At 44.8% G+C, this 15846-nt stretch overlaps 1 protein-coding gene across 3 annotated transcripts in view; it reads left to right on the forward strand.

The window, feature by feature from the left end:
* LOC126278561 (HSPB1-associated protein 1) overlaps positions 1-15846 on the forward strand; it is a 111870-nt gene that overhangs the window by 49916 nt on the left and 46108 nt on the right. For all 3 annotated transcript variants that reach the window (XM_049978754.1, XM_049978753.1, XM_049978752.1), the window contains exon 4: positions 14655-14779. In XM_049978754.1, the coding sequence (XP_049834711.1) occupies positions 14655-14779 (125 nt within the window). The remainder of the gene's footprint in view (positions 1-14654; positions 14780-15846) is intronic.

Below are 15846 nucleotides of genomic sequence, written 5' to 3' on the forward strand. Positions count from 1 at the left end.
GCAGTACTAGTTGGAGGCGAATTTAACCTGCCAAGTACAGACTAGGATATCTACGGATTCATTGAGCAGATACAGACAGATGTTCATGTGAAACACTTTTGAACACATTTTCTGAAAACTGTCATGAGCAGCCAGCTCAGCAACCCACATGCAATGGAAATATCTTAGACCTTTCAGCTATAGATAGGTTGGACCATATTGACAATGTCAGTATAGAAACAGGGATTAACATCATGATGTCTTTATAGCAAATATGGTTATGAAAGTTAATAAATCGGTTGAGAAGGCTGGGAGAATGTATCTGCTAGATAGAGCAGATAACTATTTGTTAGCATCTCACTTACACAGAGAACAGACATCACTTAGTTTCAGTAAGATGGATGCAGAGGAATTATATGCAAAGCTTAAGAAGATTGTAACTTGTGGCTGGAGAGTTATGTGCCTAGTAAGTGGATAAAAGTTGTGAAAGACCTATCATGGTTTAATAACGAAATGTGAAAGATGCAGAGGAAACAGAGACTATTGCACTCTTAGTTAAAAAGAGAGTGCACAGATGACAACAAACAAAGGTTAGTAGAGATTCATGTGTCTGTGAAAACATCTGCGTGCGAAGCATACAACTACCAGCATCACACCTTAGCAAAAGATCTGGCAGAGAACTCGAGAAAATTCTGGTCATTTGTAAAATCACTAAGCATAGCTAAGGCTTCCATTCATTCACCTGTTGACCAGTCTGGTGTGGTAGTTAAAGAAAGCAAAACAAAAGCCAAAGTTTTAAATTTCATGTTCAAGAAATCATTCGGATGGTAGAATCACACAAACATACCACCATTTAACCATCAGACAGGCTCCTGTATGGATAACAGTATTAAGTGTGCCTGGTGCAGACGAATAACTGAAAGATTTGAAAGCAAATAAGTTATCAGGTCCGGATGGAATCCCAATTCAATTTTAAGAAGAGTACTCTATGGCATTGGCCCATTACCTAGCTTGCATTTGATGTGAATCTTTCACCCAGCATAAAGTCCCAAGTGGCTGGAAAAAAGTGTAGGTAAATCCAGTATGTAAGAAGAGTAAAATAATGGACAACACCACTGCCCCCAAATTACCGACCAACATCCCTAACTTCGGTATGCTGCAGAATCCTAGAACATATTCTCAGTTTGAATATAGTAAACTATCTTGAGATTGAGAAGCCTATGTCCATGTGTTATAACCTTTAATCACAATAATTGCGTGGATTTTCACACTCTCTCTTAGAAACAATAGCTGATCACATGATTACAACTCAGTCTCTCGTATTCGACTGCTGTGCCGTGACATGCGGCCGGTGCCGTTCGTAGCTAGGTGGCGCTCCCGCGCTCATCCGATTTGCGGAGCGCCTCTATCGCCGTTTGTGCGTACTGTCGTGGTGGCACTGTTAAATGTCGTGGCACTATCACAACACTTTTCCCCCCTTGAAAAAAATAAACACTCACTTCCTTGGAGACATGGACAGTGCAGAGACATCCATGGCCTCTTGTGAGGCCCCGAGGAGATTCCGCGCAGAGACACGAGAGTATGGTCGAAAATGTCCAGGACGGAAGCTCGTGCATGGAACGTGCCTCCTGGATGAGATGATGGGTGAAAACTCCGGAGCAGCATCCATAGGTGTCATTGACCTGGGAGTGTGCTCCAGCGAGATGGGTCCCAGAGAAGGCGGCGTCGCGACTGGGGCCGGTTCCGGAGTACTTGGAAGCGGCAGCGACGGCGGCTGCATCAACACGGACGGTAGATCGGCAGCAGCGACAGGACTGGCGTCTCGAGCTGGTGGAGGCGAAGGATGGGGCGGTGGCACAGGCGTGGCCACCACTCGTGGGCGCATCTGGTCGTAATGGCGAACAACCGTGCCGTCGCCCGTACGGATTTCACAAAGCCGGCGGCCGCGAAGAGCCTTGACCACCCCTGGAATCCATTTAGGGCGAGATCCATACCCTCGTGCCCACACGTCGGCGCCCACCGAGTATTTTCCCGCACTAGGGGACACAGTACAAGGCCTGACAGGGTGAAGCAGGTGCAGTAGAGTGCGTGGTTGGCGGCCATGCAAGAGTTCAGCAGGGCTGCGATCACCCAGAGGCGTGAAGCGATAAGAACTCAGAAATTGCAGCACGGCGTCATCTGTGGAAAAATCACTAAGGAATTTTTTCATCTGGCATTTGAAAGTGCGGACAAGGCGCTCGACCTCCCCATTCGATTGCGGAGATAAGGGAGGTGCGGTAACATGATGAATCCCTTGTCCAGTACAAAAATCACGGAAGGCCTGTGAAGAGAACTGAGGGCCATTGTCCGTGACGATCGTGGATGGAAGACCTTCTAGCGCAAAGATTTTGGACAAAGCCAGTGTCGTCGCCGCAGTGGTGGGTGACGGACATCTAACAACAAATGGAAACTTCGAGAAGGCGTCAATCAACAGTAGCCAATAATTACCGAGGAAGGGGCCAGCAAAGTCGGCGTGCACCCGTTCCCATGGCTGAGCTGGATCAGGCCACGGAGAGGGCATTGTACGAGGTGCCGCCAGTTGTTGAGCACACTGGCCACATGCAGCAACCATATGGGTGATGTCCGAATCAATGCCGGGCCAATAAACGTGCCTGCGGGCCAGGGACTTAGTCCGAGAAATACCCCAATGGCCTCCGTGCAACAGTTTGAGAACATCTTTGCGAAGAGAGGCTGGCTCCACGACCCGTGGAGATGCGCCATCCGTGGCCAGAAGAACAACACCATCACGAACAGACAGACGAAGGCGCAAGGCATGGTAGTTGCGAAGGGGATCCGATGCCCGGCCCCTGGTCCTGTCCGGCCAACCGATCACCCGACGCAGGACCGGGTCCCGCGCAGTAGCTGACGCGACCTGCGAACCTGTAAGTGGAAAGCCCTCGACTGCATGACGTTCTTCCTCATCAATGTGGAAACAGAGGAGTTCATCACGATCGAAAACAGGGTCGGGGCCCATCAGCAATCGCGACAATGCATCAGCGTTGGCGTGCTGGGCCGTGGGGCGATAGTGAATCTCATAATGAAAACGAGACAAGTATAAGGCCCAACGTTGCAGGCGGTGAGCTGCCTTATCCGGAAGTGACGCCGAGGGGCTGAACAGAGAGACCAGCGGTTTGTGGTCGGTGATGAGGTGAAACTTAGAACCATACAAAAAAACGCTGAACTTTTTTAGAGCATAAATGATAGCGAGCGCCTCCTTTTCGATTTGAGAGTAACGCCGTTGCGCCTCGTTGAGGGTCTTGGAAGCATAGGCAATGGGTCGTTCCGACCCATCCTCATACCGATGAGCAAGAACAGCCCCTAGGCCATACTGTGACGCGTCAGTCGCCAGAACCAAGTGCTGGCCCGGACGGAATGTGGCAAGACAAGACGTCGACTGCAAATGAGCCTTCAGGCGGACAAAAGCCTGCTCACACCCGTCGGACCAACAGAAGGGGACGTTTTTGCGTAACAGCTGATGCAGAGGATAAGCTACCGCTGCTGCGGATGGAATGAATTTGTGATAATAAGCAATCTTGCCTAGAAACGCCTGAAGTTCTTTGACCGTAGACGGCCGGGGTAGAGCGTTAAAGGCCGCAACGTGCGCACGGAGAGGGCGTATGCCCTCACGGGACAAGTGGAAACCAAGATACTCAATGGAGGGTTGGAAGAACTGTGACTTGTCCAGATTGCACCTCAACCCAGCCGAATGCAAAACCCGAAACAGTGAACGTAAATTACGAAGGTGCTCCACAGTGGAGGCTCCCGTGACAACAATGTCATCCAGATAGTTTATGCAGCCGGGAACGGAAGCCGTGAGCTGTTCCAAAAACCGCTGAAAAATGGCCGGTGCGCTAGCGACGCCAAATGGTAATCGCTGGTACTGATACAACCCACAAGGAGTGTTGATAACGAGAAATTCCTTGGAAGGAGCGTCCAACGGCAACTGATGGTACGCCTACGATAAGTCAAGTTTGGAAAAGAACTGGCCCCCAGCGAGCTTGGTAAACAACTCCTCAGGACGAGGAAGAGGATAAGTGTCAATGAGGCTCTGAGCGTTGACAGTGGCTTTAAAGTCACCACACAATCGCAGACTCCCGTTTGGTTTAGAAACCACCACGATCGGCGATGCCCATTCGCTGGAGGTAACCGGAAGGAGAATCCCTGAAGCTGTTAACCTGTCTAGCTCAGCCTTGACAGGTGCACGCAACGCCACCGGAATAGGGCGTGCCCGGAAAAACTTAGGGCGAGCCGTAGGTTTAAGAGTAATGTGGGCTGCAAAATCCTTGGCACAACCCAGACCAGCAGAGAACACGGACGAAAATTCACAACACAATCCATCCAGCTGTTGATACGGAATGTCCTCAGATATGAGGTGCACATCATCATCAATGGAGAACCCGAACAACTGGAAAGCATCATAACTGAACAGGTTTTCAGTGCCCGCATGATCCACCACATAAAACGTGAGGGGCCGAACAACAGACTTGTAGGCAGTGGAAGCATCAAACTGCCCCATGATAGGAATTTTCTGCTGATTATAAGTCCTCAGATTGCGCGTAACTGGAGACAAAGGAGGGGAGCCCAACGCCAAATACGTGCGAGAATTAATGAGAGTTACTGCAGAGCCAGTGTCCACTTGCATGCGGATGTCTTTATTCAGAACACGAACAGTAACAAACAACTTATTTGTTTGAGAAAGCACACAGTGAACATCCATGTCCGACGCCTCGTCCTCGTCGACAGGAACTTTATGGGACTGACACACAGAAGCAATGTGGCCTTTTTTCCTACATGAATTACACGTGGCCCAACGTTTTGGACACGCTGCCCTGTCGTGCTGTACGAAACAATGGGGGCAAGAAGGAAGCGCGGAACGAACCGGCTTCTGTGGTTGCTGGCTTCGCTGCGAGCGTTGCGGCCCAACGCGACGTTGTTTACGCGAGTGAACTGCCGCCACATCTTCGTTCGCCTGTGCAACAGGCAAATTGTCCTTGTCGAGAGTTGACTGTACAGCGCCTACATCACACCACGCGTCTATTTGCGCGCCAGCAGCGTGAGACACTTCAAAGGATTGAGCGATGCTTAGAACTTCCGACAACGACGGGTTTGGCAGTTGTAGGGCACGTTGCCGAACTTCTTTATCAGGAGCAAGCCGTAGAATAGCATCCCTAACCATTGAATCAGCATAAGACTCGTGATGAGTGTCCGTGACAAACTGACATTTCCTACTCAGGCCGTGTAGTTCCGCCGCCCAAGCCCGGTAAGATTGATGGGGCTGTTTACGACACCGGTAGAACGCCACGCGGGCGGCAACGACGTGGGTGTTTGTTCGATAATAGGCAGACAATAAGTCACACATTTCTTGGAAGGACAGGGAGGCTGGTTCCCGCAGAGGGGCTAACTGAGATAGCAGCTGATAGACTCGAGGGGAGATCCAAGATAGAAATAACGACTTACACATAGGAGCGTTGACAACGCCAAAAGCCAAGAAGTGTTGCCGCAAACGCTTCTCATAATTCTCCCAGTCTTCAGCGGCCTCGTCGTAAGGAGGGAATGGAGGCGGAGAAGAGGAAGACAGACGATGAGTAAGCGACGTCGACAACACCTGAATCGCTGCCGTCAGCTGTGTTTGTTGTTCAATGAGCGCTTGCATAAGCTGTTCCATGTCTGCCCCGTCACGAACACGCAAATCCACAACGCGGTGAAAATATCCCGACCTCGTCGCCAAAAAGTGTTATAACCTTTAATCACAATAATTGAGTGGATTTTCACACTCTCTCTTAGAAACAATAGCTGATCACATGATTACAACTCAGTCTCTCGTATTCGACTGCTGTGCCGTGACATGCTGCCGGTGCCGTTCGTAGCTAGGTGGCGCTCCCGCGCTCATCCGATTTGCGGAGCGCCTCTATCGCCGTTTGTGCGTACTGTCGTGGCGGCACTGTTAAATGTCGTGGCACTATCACAACACCATGAATCAGGGTGGTTTCAGAAATCATTGCTCATGCGAAACTCAACTTGCGCTTTTTCTAACATGATATGCTGTGAACTATAGATGAAGAACAACAGGCTAGATTCCGTGTTTCTAGATTTCCGGAAAGCATTTGAAATGATGCCCCATTTGCAGGCTGTTAACAAAGGCTCGAGCATATGGAATAAGTTTATAGATATGTGAGTTGTTTGAAGACTTCTTAAGTAGTAGAACTTAGTATACTTTCCTCAATAGCAAATGTTAATCAGGACAAGGGTATCATCCGGAGTGCCCCAGGGAAGTGTGATAGGACCGCCACTGTTCTCTACACACATACAATGAAGAGCCAAAGAAATTGGTACACCTGCCTAATATTGTGTAGGGCCCTTAAGAGCATACAGCAGTGCCACAAAACAATATGGCATGGACTTGACTAATACATGAAGTAATGCTGGAGGGAATTGACACCATGAATCCTGCAGAGCTGTCCATAAATCCATAAGAGTACGAGGGGATGGAGATCTCTTCTGAACAGCACATTACAAAGCATCCCAGATTTGCTCAATAATGTTCATGTCTGGTGAGTTTGGTGGTGAGTGGAAGTGTTTAAACTCAGAAGAGTGTACTTGTAGCCATTCTGTAGCAATTCTGGGCATGCTGGGTGTCACATAGCCCTGCTGGAATAACTTAAGTCCATCGGAATGTGCAATGGACATTAATGGATGCAGATGATCAGACAGGATGCTTATGTGTGTGTCAACTGTCAGTCGTCACTATATGTATAAGGGGTCCCACATCACTCCAATTGCACACGCCCCAAACTATTACAGAGCCTTCATGAGCTTGAACAGTCTCCTGCTGACATGCAGGGTCCATGGATTCATGAAGTTGTCTCCATACCCATACACATCCATCACCTCAATATAATTTTAAATGAGATTCGTCTGACCAGGCAACATATTTCCAGTCATCAACAGTCCAATGACGATGTTAACAGTCCAATATCGATGTTAACGGGCACAGGTGAGGCGTAAAGCTTTGTTTCATGCAGTCATCAAGGCTACATGAGTGGGCCTTTGGCTCTGAAAGCCAATATCAGTTATGTTTCATCGAATGGTTCACATGCAGACACTTGTTGATGGCCCAGCATTAAAATCTGCATCAGTTTGCAGAAGGGTTGCACTTCTGTCACATTGAATGATTCTCTTCAGTTGTTGGTGGTCCCATTCTTGCAGGATCTCTTTCTGGCCACTTTGATGCCAGAGATTTGATGTTTTACCAGATTCTTGATATTCACAGTATACTTGAGAAATGTTCATATGGGAAAATGTCAACTACCAAGGATATGCTGTGCCCCATTGCTCGTGCATCAACTGTAACATCATGTTCGAACTCACTTAAATCTTGATAACCTGAAATTGTGCAGCAGTAACTGATCTAACACCCGCACGAGACACTTGTTGTCTTATATAGGCTTTGCCGACCACAGTGCCATATTCTGCCTGTTTACGTATCTTTGTATTTGAATGTGCATGCCTATACCAGTTTCTTTGGTGCTTCAGTGTAAATGATTTGGCGGACACAGTGGTTAGCAATCTACAGTTGTTTGCTGATAATGCTGTGGTGTATAGTAAGGTGTTAAAGTTGAGTGACTGTAGGAAGATACAAGACAACTAAACAAAATTTGTAGTTGGTGTGATGAATAACAACTAGTACTAAATGTGGAAAAATGTAAGTTAATGCAGATGAGTAAGAAGAACAAACCTGTAATGTTCAGTTTCTGTATTACTAACGTCCTGCTTTATTCAGTCACGCCTTATAAATATAGGGGCAAAACTCTGCAAAGTAGTAAGAAATAGAACTAGTGTGTGAGAACTGTGCTACAGAAGGTGAATGGTCAACTTGGTTTATTGGGAGAATTTTAGGAAAGAGTGGTTTATCTGTAAAAGAGACCACATATAGGACTCTGGTGCAACTTATTCTTGAGTACTGCATGAGTGTTTGGGAGCTACGCCAGGTTGGAATGAAGGAAGACTTTGAAGCAATTCAGAGGAAGCCTGCTAGATTTGTCACCACTAGGTTTTAACAACATGTAAGTGTTATGGTAATTCAAAAGGGAATCCTTGGAGGGAAGATAATGTTCTTTTCGAGAAACACTATTGAGAAAAGTTAAGAGAACAAGCATTTGAAGCTGACTGCTGAATGATTCTACTGTTGCCAACATACATTTCGTGTAAGGACCACAAAGATAAGATTTGAGAAATTAGGGCTCATATAGAGGTGCATAGACAATTTTTTTTTTCTCTCACTTTATTTGCAAGTGGAACTGGAAAGGAATTGAACAGAAGTCGTACAGGGTACCCTCCACCATGCAACTTGTGGTGGCTTGTGGAGTATCTACACTGAGGTGCCAAAGAAACTGATATAGGCATGAGTACTCCAATACAGAGATATGTAAACAGGCGGACTACATTACTGTGGTCGGGGATGCCTATATAAGACAAAAAGCGTTTGGTGCAGTTGTTAGGGCAGTTACTACTGCTATGATAGCAGGTTATCAAGATTTTAGTGAGTTTAAATGTGGTGTTATGGTTGGTGCATGAGCGATGGGACACAGCATCTCTGAGGTAGCTATGAAGTGGGATTTTCCCATACGACCATTTCACAAGTGTACCGTGAATATCGAGAATCTGGTAAAACCTCAAATCTCTGACATCGCTGTGGCCGGTAAAAGATCCTGTTAGAACAGGACCAATGATGACTGAAGAGAATTGTCCAAAATGACAGAAGTGCAATCCTTCTGCAGATTATTGCAGATTTCAATCCTGGGCCATAAACAACTGTCAGCATTGATAAGGGCTTTTGGAGTCAAAGGCCCACTTGTGTACCCTTGATGACTGCACAACACAAAACTTCACGTCTCTCTTGGGCCCATCAGCACACATCTGGATGTGTGGGGTGCCACATCGTGCTGCTGGAATTGCCCAAGTCTGTCGAATGTACAATGGACATGAATAGCTGCAGGTGATCATACAAGATACTTACGTAAGTGTTGATGACTGAAAGAATAATGCCTTGTCAGATGAGTCTTGTCTCAAATTGTATCAAGCAGATGGATGTGTATGGGTATAGACACAACCTCATAAATCCAAGGACGCTGCATGTCAGTAGGTGATGTTCAAGCTATTGGAGGCTCTGTAATGGTATGGGACCCGTAATTCGTGTAGATTTTTCTCTGACAGGTGATATGTACATAAGCATACTGTCTGAACACCTGCATTCATTCATGTTCTTGTGCACTCTGACACACTTTGGCAATTCCAGCAGGACAATATGGCACCCCAAAAAAATGGCTCTGAGCACTATGCGACTTAACTGCTGAGTTCATCAGTCACCTAGAACTTAGAACTAATTAAACCTAACTAACCTAATGACATCACACACATCCATGCCCGAGGCAGGATTCGAACCTGCGACCGTAGCGGTCGCTTGGCTCCGGACTGTAGCGCCGAGAACCGCACGGCCACTCCAGCCAGCAATGGCACCCCATACATCCAGAATTGCTACAAGAACACACTTCTGATTTTAAACTCTTTTGCTCACCATCAAACTCCCCAGACATGAACATTATTGAGCATATCTGGGATTCCTTGTAACGTGCTGTTCAGGAGAGATCTCCACCTTCAAGTACTCTTATGGATTTATGGACATACACTGAAGAGCCAAAGAAACTGGTACACCTGCCCACTGTCAGATAGGGCCCCCGCAAGCATGCAGAAGTGCTGTAACACAACATGACATGGACTCTACTAATACCTGAAATAGGGCTGGAGGGAACTGACACCATGAATCCTGCAGGCTGTCCATATATCCCTAACAGTACAAGAGGGTGGAGAGCTCTTCTGAACAACACGTTACAAGGCATTCCAGATATGCTCAATAATATTCATGTCTGTGGATTTCGAGGGCGAGCAGAAGTATTTAAACTCAGAAGAGTGTTCATGTAGCCACTCTTCAGCAATTCTGGATGTGTGGGGTGCCACATCGTGCTTCTGGAATTGCCCAAGTCTGTCGAATGTACAATGGACATGAATAGCTGCAGGTGATCAGACAAGATACTTACGTAAGTGTAGCCTGTCAGAGACATATCTAGACATATTAGGGATCCAATACTGCTCCAATTGCACATACTCACACCGTTACAGATTCTCCACCAACTGGAACAGTCCCCTGCTGACATGCAGGGTCCATGTATTCATGAGATTGTCTCCATACCCATACCCATACACATCCATGTGCTCGATACAATTTGAAACAAGACTCGTCCCACCAGTCAGCAGTCCAATATTGGTGTTGATGGGCCCATGCGAGTAGCGAGGCTTTGTGTCATGCAATCATCAAGGGTACATGAGTTTGTGTTGGCTCCAAAAGCCTGTATTGATGATGATTCATTGAATGGTTTGCACACTGACACTTGATGGCCCATCATTGAAATATGCAGCAATTTACGGAATTGTTGCACATCTGTTACACTGAACGATTCTCTTCAGTGTCATTGGTCCCATTCTTGCAGATCGTTTTCAGAGGTCGGAGATCTGATGTTTTATCAGGTTCCTGATATTTGTGGTACTGTCATGAAATGTTCATATGGGAAAATCCCCACCTCAGAGATGCTGTGTCCCATTGCCTGTGCACTGACTATAACACCGCATTCAAATTCACTTAAGTGCAGCTCTCCATGCTACTCTATCCTGTGCAAACTTCTTCATCTCCCAGTACCTACTGCAACCTACAGCCTTCTGAAGCTGTTTAGTGTATTTATCTCTTGGTCTCCCTCTACAATTTTTACCCTCCACGCTGCCCTCCCATATTAAATTGGTGATCCCTTGATGCCTCAGAATATGTCCTACCAACTAATTCCTTCTTCTAGTCAAATTGTGCCACAAATTTCTCTTCTCCCCAGTTTTGTTAAATACCTCCTCATTAGCTATGAGATCTATCCATCTAATCTTCAGCATTCTCCTGTAGCACCACATTTCGAAATCTTCTTCTATTCTCTTCTTGTCTAAACTATTTATCATCCACGTTTCACTTCCATACATGGCTACACTCCAAACAAATACTTTCAGAAACCACTTCCTGACACTTAAATCTATACTTGATGGTAACAAATTTCTCTTCTTCAGAAAATCTTTCCTTGCCATTGCCAGTCTACATTTTATATGAGTTATTTCGCTCCCCAAATAGCAAAACCCATTTACTACTTTAAGCGTCTCATTTCCTAATCTAATTCCCTCAGCATCACCCAATTTAATTCAACTACATTCCATTATCCTCATTTTGCTTTTGTTGATGTTCATCTTATATACTCCTTTCAAGACACTGTTCATTCCTTTCAGCTGCTCTTCCAGGTCCTTTGCTGTCTCTGACAGAATTACAATGTCATCAGTGAACCTCAAAGTTTTTATTTCTTCTCCATAGATTTTAATTCCTAATCTGAATTTTTATTTTGTTTCCTTTACTGCTTGCTCAATATACAAATTGAATAACATAAAGGATAGGCTACAACCCTGTCTCACTCCCTTCCCAACCATTGCTTCCTTTTCATACCCCTCGACTCGTATAACTGCCATCTGCTTCCTGTACAAATTGTAAATATCCTTTCGCTCCCTATATTTTACCCCTGATGCTTTCAGAATTTGAAAGAGAGTATTGCAATCAATATTGTCAAAAGCTATCTCTAAGTCCACAAATGCTAGAAACGTAGGTTTGCCTTTCCTTAATCTTTCTTCTAAGGCAAGTCGTAGGGTCAGTATTGCCTCACGTGTTCCAAAATTTCTACGGAATCCAAACTGATCTTCCCCGACGTCGGCTTCTACCAGTTTTTCCATTTGTCTATAAAGAATTCGTGTTAGTATTTTGCAGCCGTGACTTATTAAACTGATAGTTAAGTAATTTTCACACCCGTCAACTCCTGCTTTCCTTGGGATTGGAATTATTATATTCTTCTTGAAGTCTGAGGGTATTTCGTCTGTCTCATACATCTTGCTCTCCAAATGGTAGAGTTTTGTCAGAGCTGGCTCTCCCAAGGCTATCAGTAGTTCTAATGGAATGTTGTCTACTCCCAGGGCCTTGTTTCGACTTAGGCCTTTCAGTGCTCTGTCAAACTCGTCATGCAGTATTATATCTCCCATTTCATCTTCATCCTCTTCCATTTCCAAAACATTTTTCTCAAGCACATCGCCCTTATATAGACCCTCTACATACTCCTTCCACCTTTCTGCTTTGCCTTCTTTTCTTAGAACTGGGTTTCCATCGGAGCACTTGTTATTCATACAAGTGGTTCTCTTTTCTCCAAAGGTCTCTTTAATTTTCCTGTAGGCAGTATCTATCTTAACCCTAGTGAGATAAGCCTCTACATCCTTAAATTTGTCCTCTAGCCATCCCTGCCTATTACATTTTTGTCTCCCTTCACTATCTGAATAATTTCTTTTATCTCATCATGCATTTCATCAATCTCTTCCTCATCTACAGAGCTAGTTGGCATATAAACTTATACTACTGTGGTAGGCATGAGCTTTGTATCAATCTTGGCCACAATAATGTGTTCACTCTGCTGTTTGTAGTAGCTGACCCGCATTTCTACTTTTTTATTCATTATTAAATCTACTCCTGCATTACCCCTATTTGATTTTGTATTTATAACCCTGTATTCACCTGACCAGAAGTCTTGTTCATCCTGCCACCAAACTTCACTAATTCCCACTGTATCTAACTTTAACCTATCCATTTCCCTTTTTAAATTCTCTAACCTACCTGCCCGATTAAGGGATCTGACATTCCACGCTCCGACCTGTAGAATGCTAGTTTTCTTTCTCCTGATAACAATGTCCTCCTGAGTAGTCCCCGCCTGGAGATCCAAATGGGGGACTATTTTATCTCTGGAATATTTTACCCAAGAGGACGACATCATCATTTAACTGTACAGTACAGCTGCATACCCTCGGAAAAAATTGCGGCTCTGGTTTCCCCTTGCTTTCAGCCGTTTGCAGTACCAGCACAGCAAGGCCGTTTTGGTTAGTGTTACAAGGCCAGATCAGTCTATCATCCAGACTGTTGCCCCTGCAACTACTGAAAAGGCTGCTGCCCCTCTTCAGGAACCACACGTTTGTCTGGCCTCTGAACAGATACCTCTCCATTGTGGTTGCATCTACGGTACAGCTATCTGTATCGCTGAGGCATGCAAGCCTCCCCACCAACGGCAAGGTCCATTGTTCATGTTCATAAATGCTCATAAAATGATATAATTCTGCAGGAACATTCAGCAGTATACTTGAATACTGTCTATAAAATTTTTCATGAATATGGCTGATGCAACAGTTTTACTGCATGAACATCGAAATTGTAGTAAGTGATTAAATTTTCTTCCTTTCGTCATTTTGTGGGTGTTGTCAGCAAGAAAAAGTTTCATAAGACTTTGAAATTGTGTGCAAAGTTTCTTGCAAGCCGCTAAGTGCTGTCTTTCTCAAATACTGGATTAACAAACTCTCCAGATTCAATGCTTCACTACTTTTTCACCTCCACTCCCATTCCTGCCATAGGTAGTTGGTTCTTGCCCCCATAGTGATTCTTTCTTCACTCAGTAAGTGTTGTGTGTACCAGGTTTTGTTGATTTAGGAGAAGATGTGGTACATAAATACATATGTGTATTCATTTTTATAATATCTATGGATAACAGACTCATTCTCTTGTCTCATATGTCCAGGGACCTCTGGGCTGCTCTTATTTCATAATGTGTGATTTGTCTAGTACACAACGTTCTGTTTTGCATAGAAGTGGATTGAACAACAAAAATTATCAATTTTTGACAATATAATGTAATTGGATTGATAAAAAAATCTATTCACGAAGCAGTGACAGGAGAACACAATTTTAAAAAAAAGTTATTATGTATATTTTTGGAACCAGTGGCTCCTCCTTCTGACAGAAGGGTTAGGTTTGAAGGGGAACAAAGAGGGGTGAAAGAAAAGGACTGAAGAGGCGTATGAGATGGGAAGAGTTTGGAAAAGTTGTCCAGAACCCTGGGTCAGATGACATTTACCAGAAGGGATGAGGACTGACACAGTTGGAGACTGGGTAAGTCCAGTAAGTCCGCCCTGGCCCAGGGTTCTGGATGACTTTTTCAAACTTTACCATTTTTCCAAAACCTCTCCAGTCCTTTTCCTTAACCCCTCTTTCTTTCCCCTTCAGTCATCCTCCTGCTTAGCTGAATGATTATGTGATTGCCTTTCGTGCAGCAGGCCCAGTCTGATTCCTTGCCAGGTTGGAGATTTTCTCTGCTTGGGGACAGGGTCTTATGGTGTCATCATCATCATCCCATCATCACTGCCACACAAGTCACCCAGTGTGTGTCACCTGAAATAAGACGTGCACCCGGCAGCCGAACTCCCTGAAGGGGCCCTCATGGTGCCACACAATCATTTATTTTTTTCCCTGTTCAACCTTTCTGCCAGAAGAAGAAGACACTGGTTTCAAAATTATTTTGAGCTATACGAGCTACTTTAACTATTTAAGACTAAAGTTACTGGTCTTGAATATGGAAAATATTAATTGTCCACATCCTAAGGAATTATCATTTTCTGCAATACTGTGATAAATGTTTTAGGAAACAGTGGTATTTATTTCCACCAACTATGAATGATGAAATGTTGCCCACACGTATCCCCTATGAAGAGTCTAGTATCTTCAGTATGCACAACTTCTATTGTCCATCTACTAAAATCACACAAGGTAAGCTATTTTTCTTATGCCAATTTGATATAAATGCTAGTTCAACATATGCATTCAGTCAAAACAACAAATAGAAACTGTTTCTTGAGCACTGCTTCCCGATTTCAGAAATGAGGGAGATTGATGAATAGTTCAATAAATATTTCCAGGTTGTTTGTATTTCTTATTTAAAAAAAATTGTGGCTATAAAACTATGAATGCAGTGTTATTTATAAGTGAAAATATTCTTGACACAGAAATATAGTTTCCATCAGTATAGAAAAGATATCTATATAGTAAAGATAGCAACTTACAAACAGGGTAGGCACTGAATTAGCAACAGGCACGTAACTGAAATTGAGAACTGTGCTAGCTTTTTGGAAGAATCCTTCTTTAAGCTGAAGAGCATGCACCCCCCCACCACCACCACCACCACCACCACCACACACACACACACACACACACACACACACACACACACACACACACACACACACCTGCTTGCAACCCTTGGTCTCATGGCTCAGATTTCTGCAATATACCTACATGAAAGACCTGTACCATAGATCCTTCCACTAAAGCCTACTGCTGTCCTGTCAAAGGCACATGTGAAAGCAGCTGTGTGGTCTACCAAACTGCAACCACTGTGCAGGTGTGACCTATAACAAGCTATCTGTGCACATAAATGGTCTCTGCCAAACTGTGCCCAAGAGACAGCTGGACCTATTAGTTGCTGAAAAGCCAAATTGTTGCCGTGAGACAGCTGTGGCCCATTTGCCAAACATTCCACACAGCATGGTGTGCTAGACTTCAGGCGTTGCTTCAGAGCCAGCACAATGTAGGTGCTTCTCAACACCAGCTTTCTTGAATTTCACAGGTAGGAACAGGCCCTGTAATTGTAATATAATCCTGACAAGCAAGTTGCACAGTATATGTCATCAATATTTGCTCTGTTGTGTAGATATTTTTAGTGGAAGACAGACACAAAGATCAGTGTGGTAGGACTGTCCCACAAGTGACCTAAACCATTCCAATGCTTCAGCTACCTTGTATCTAGTCCAAACTGATATATTCTATGAATAAAATTC

Source organism: Schistocerca gregaria, chromosome 6 (assembly GCF_023897955.1).
Source record: "Schistocerca gregaria isolate iqSchGreg1 chromosome 6, iqSchGreg1.2, whole genome shotgun sequence".
Classification (NCBI taxonomy): domain Eukaryota; kingdom Metazoa; phylum Arthropoda; class Insecta; order Orthoptera; family Acrididae; genus Schistocerca; species Schistocerca gregaria.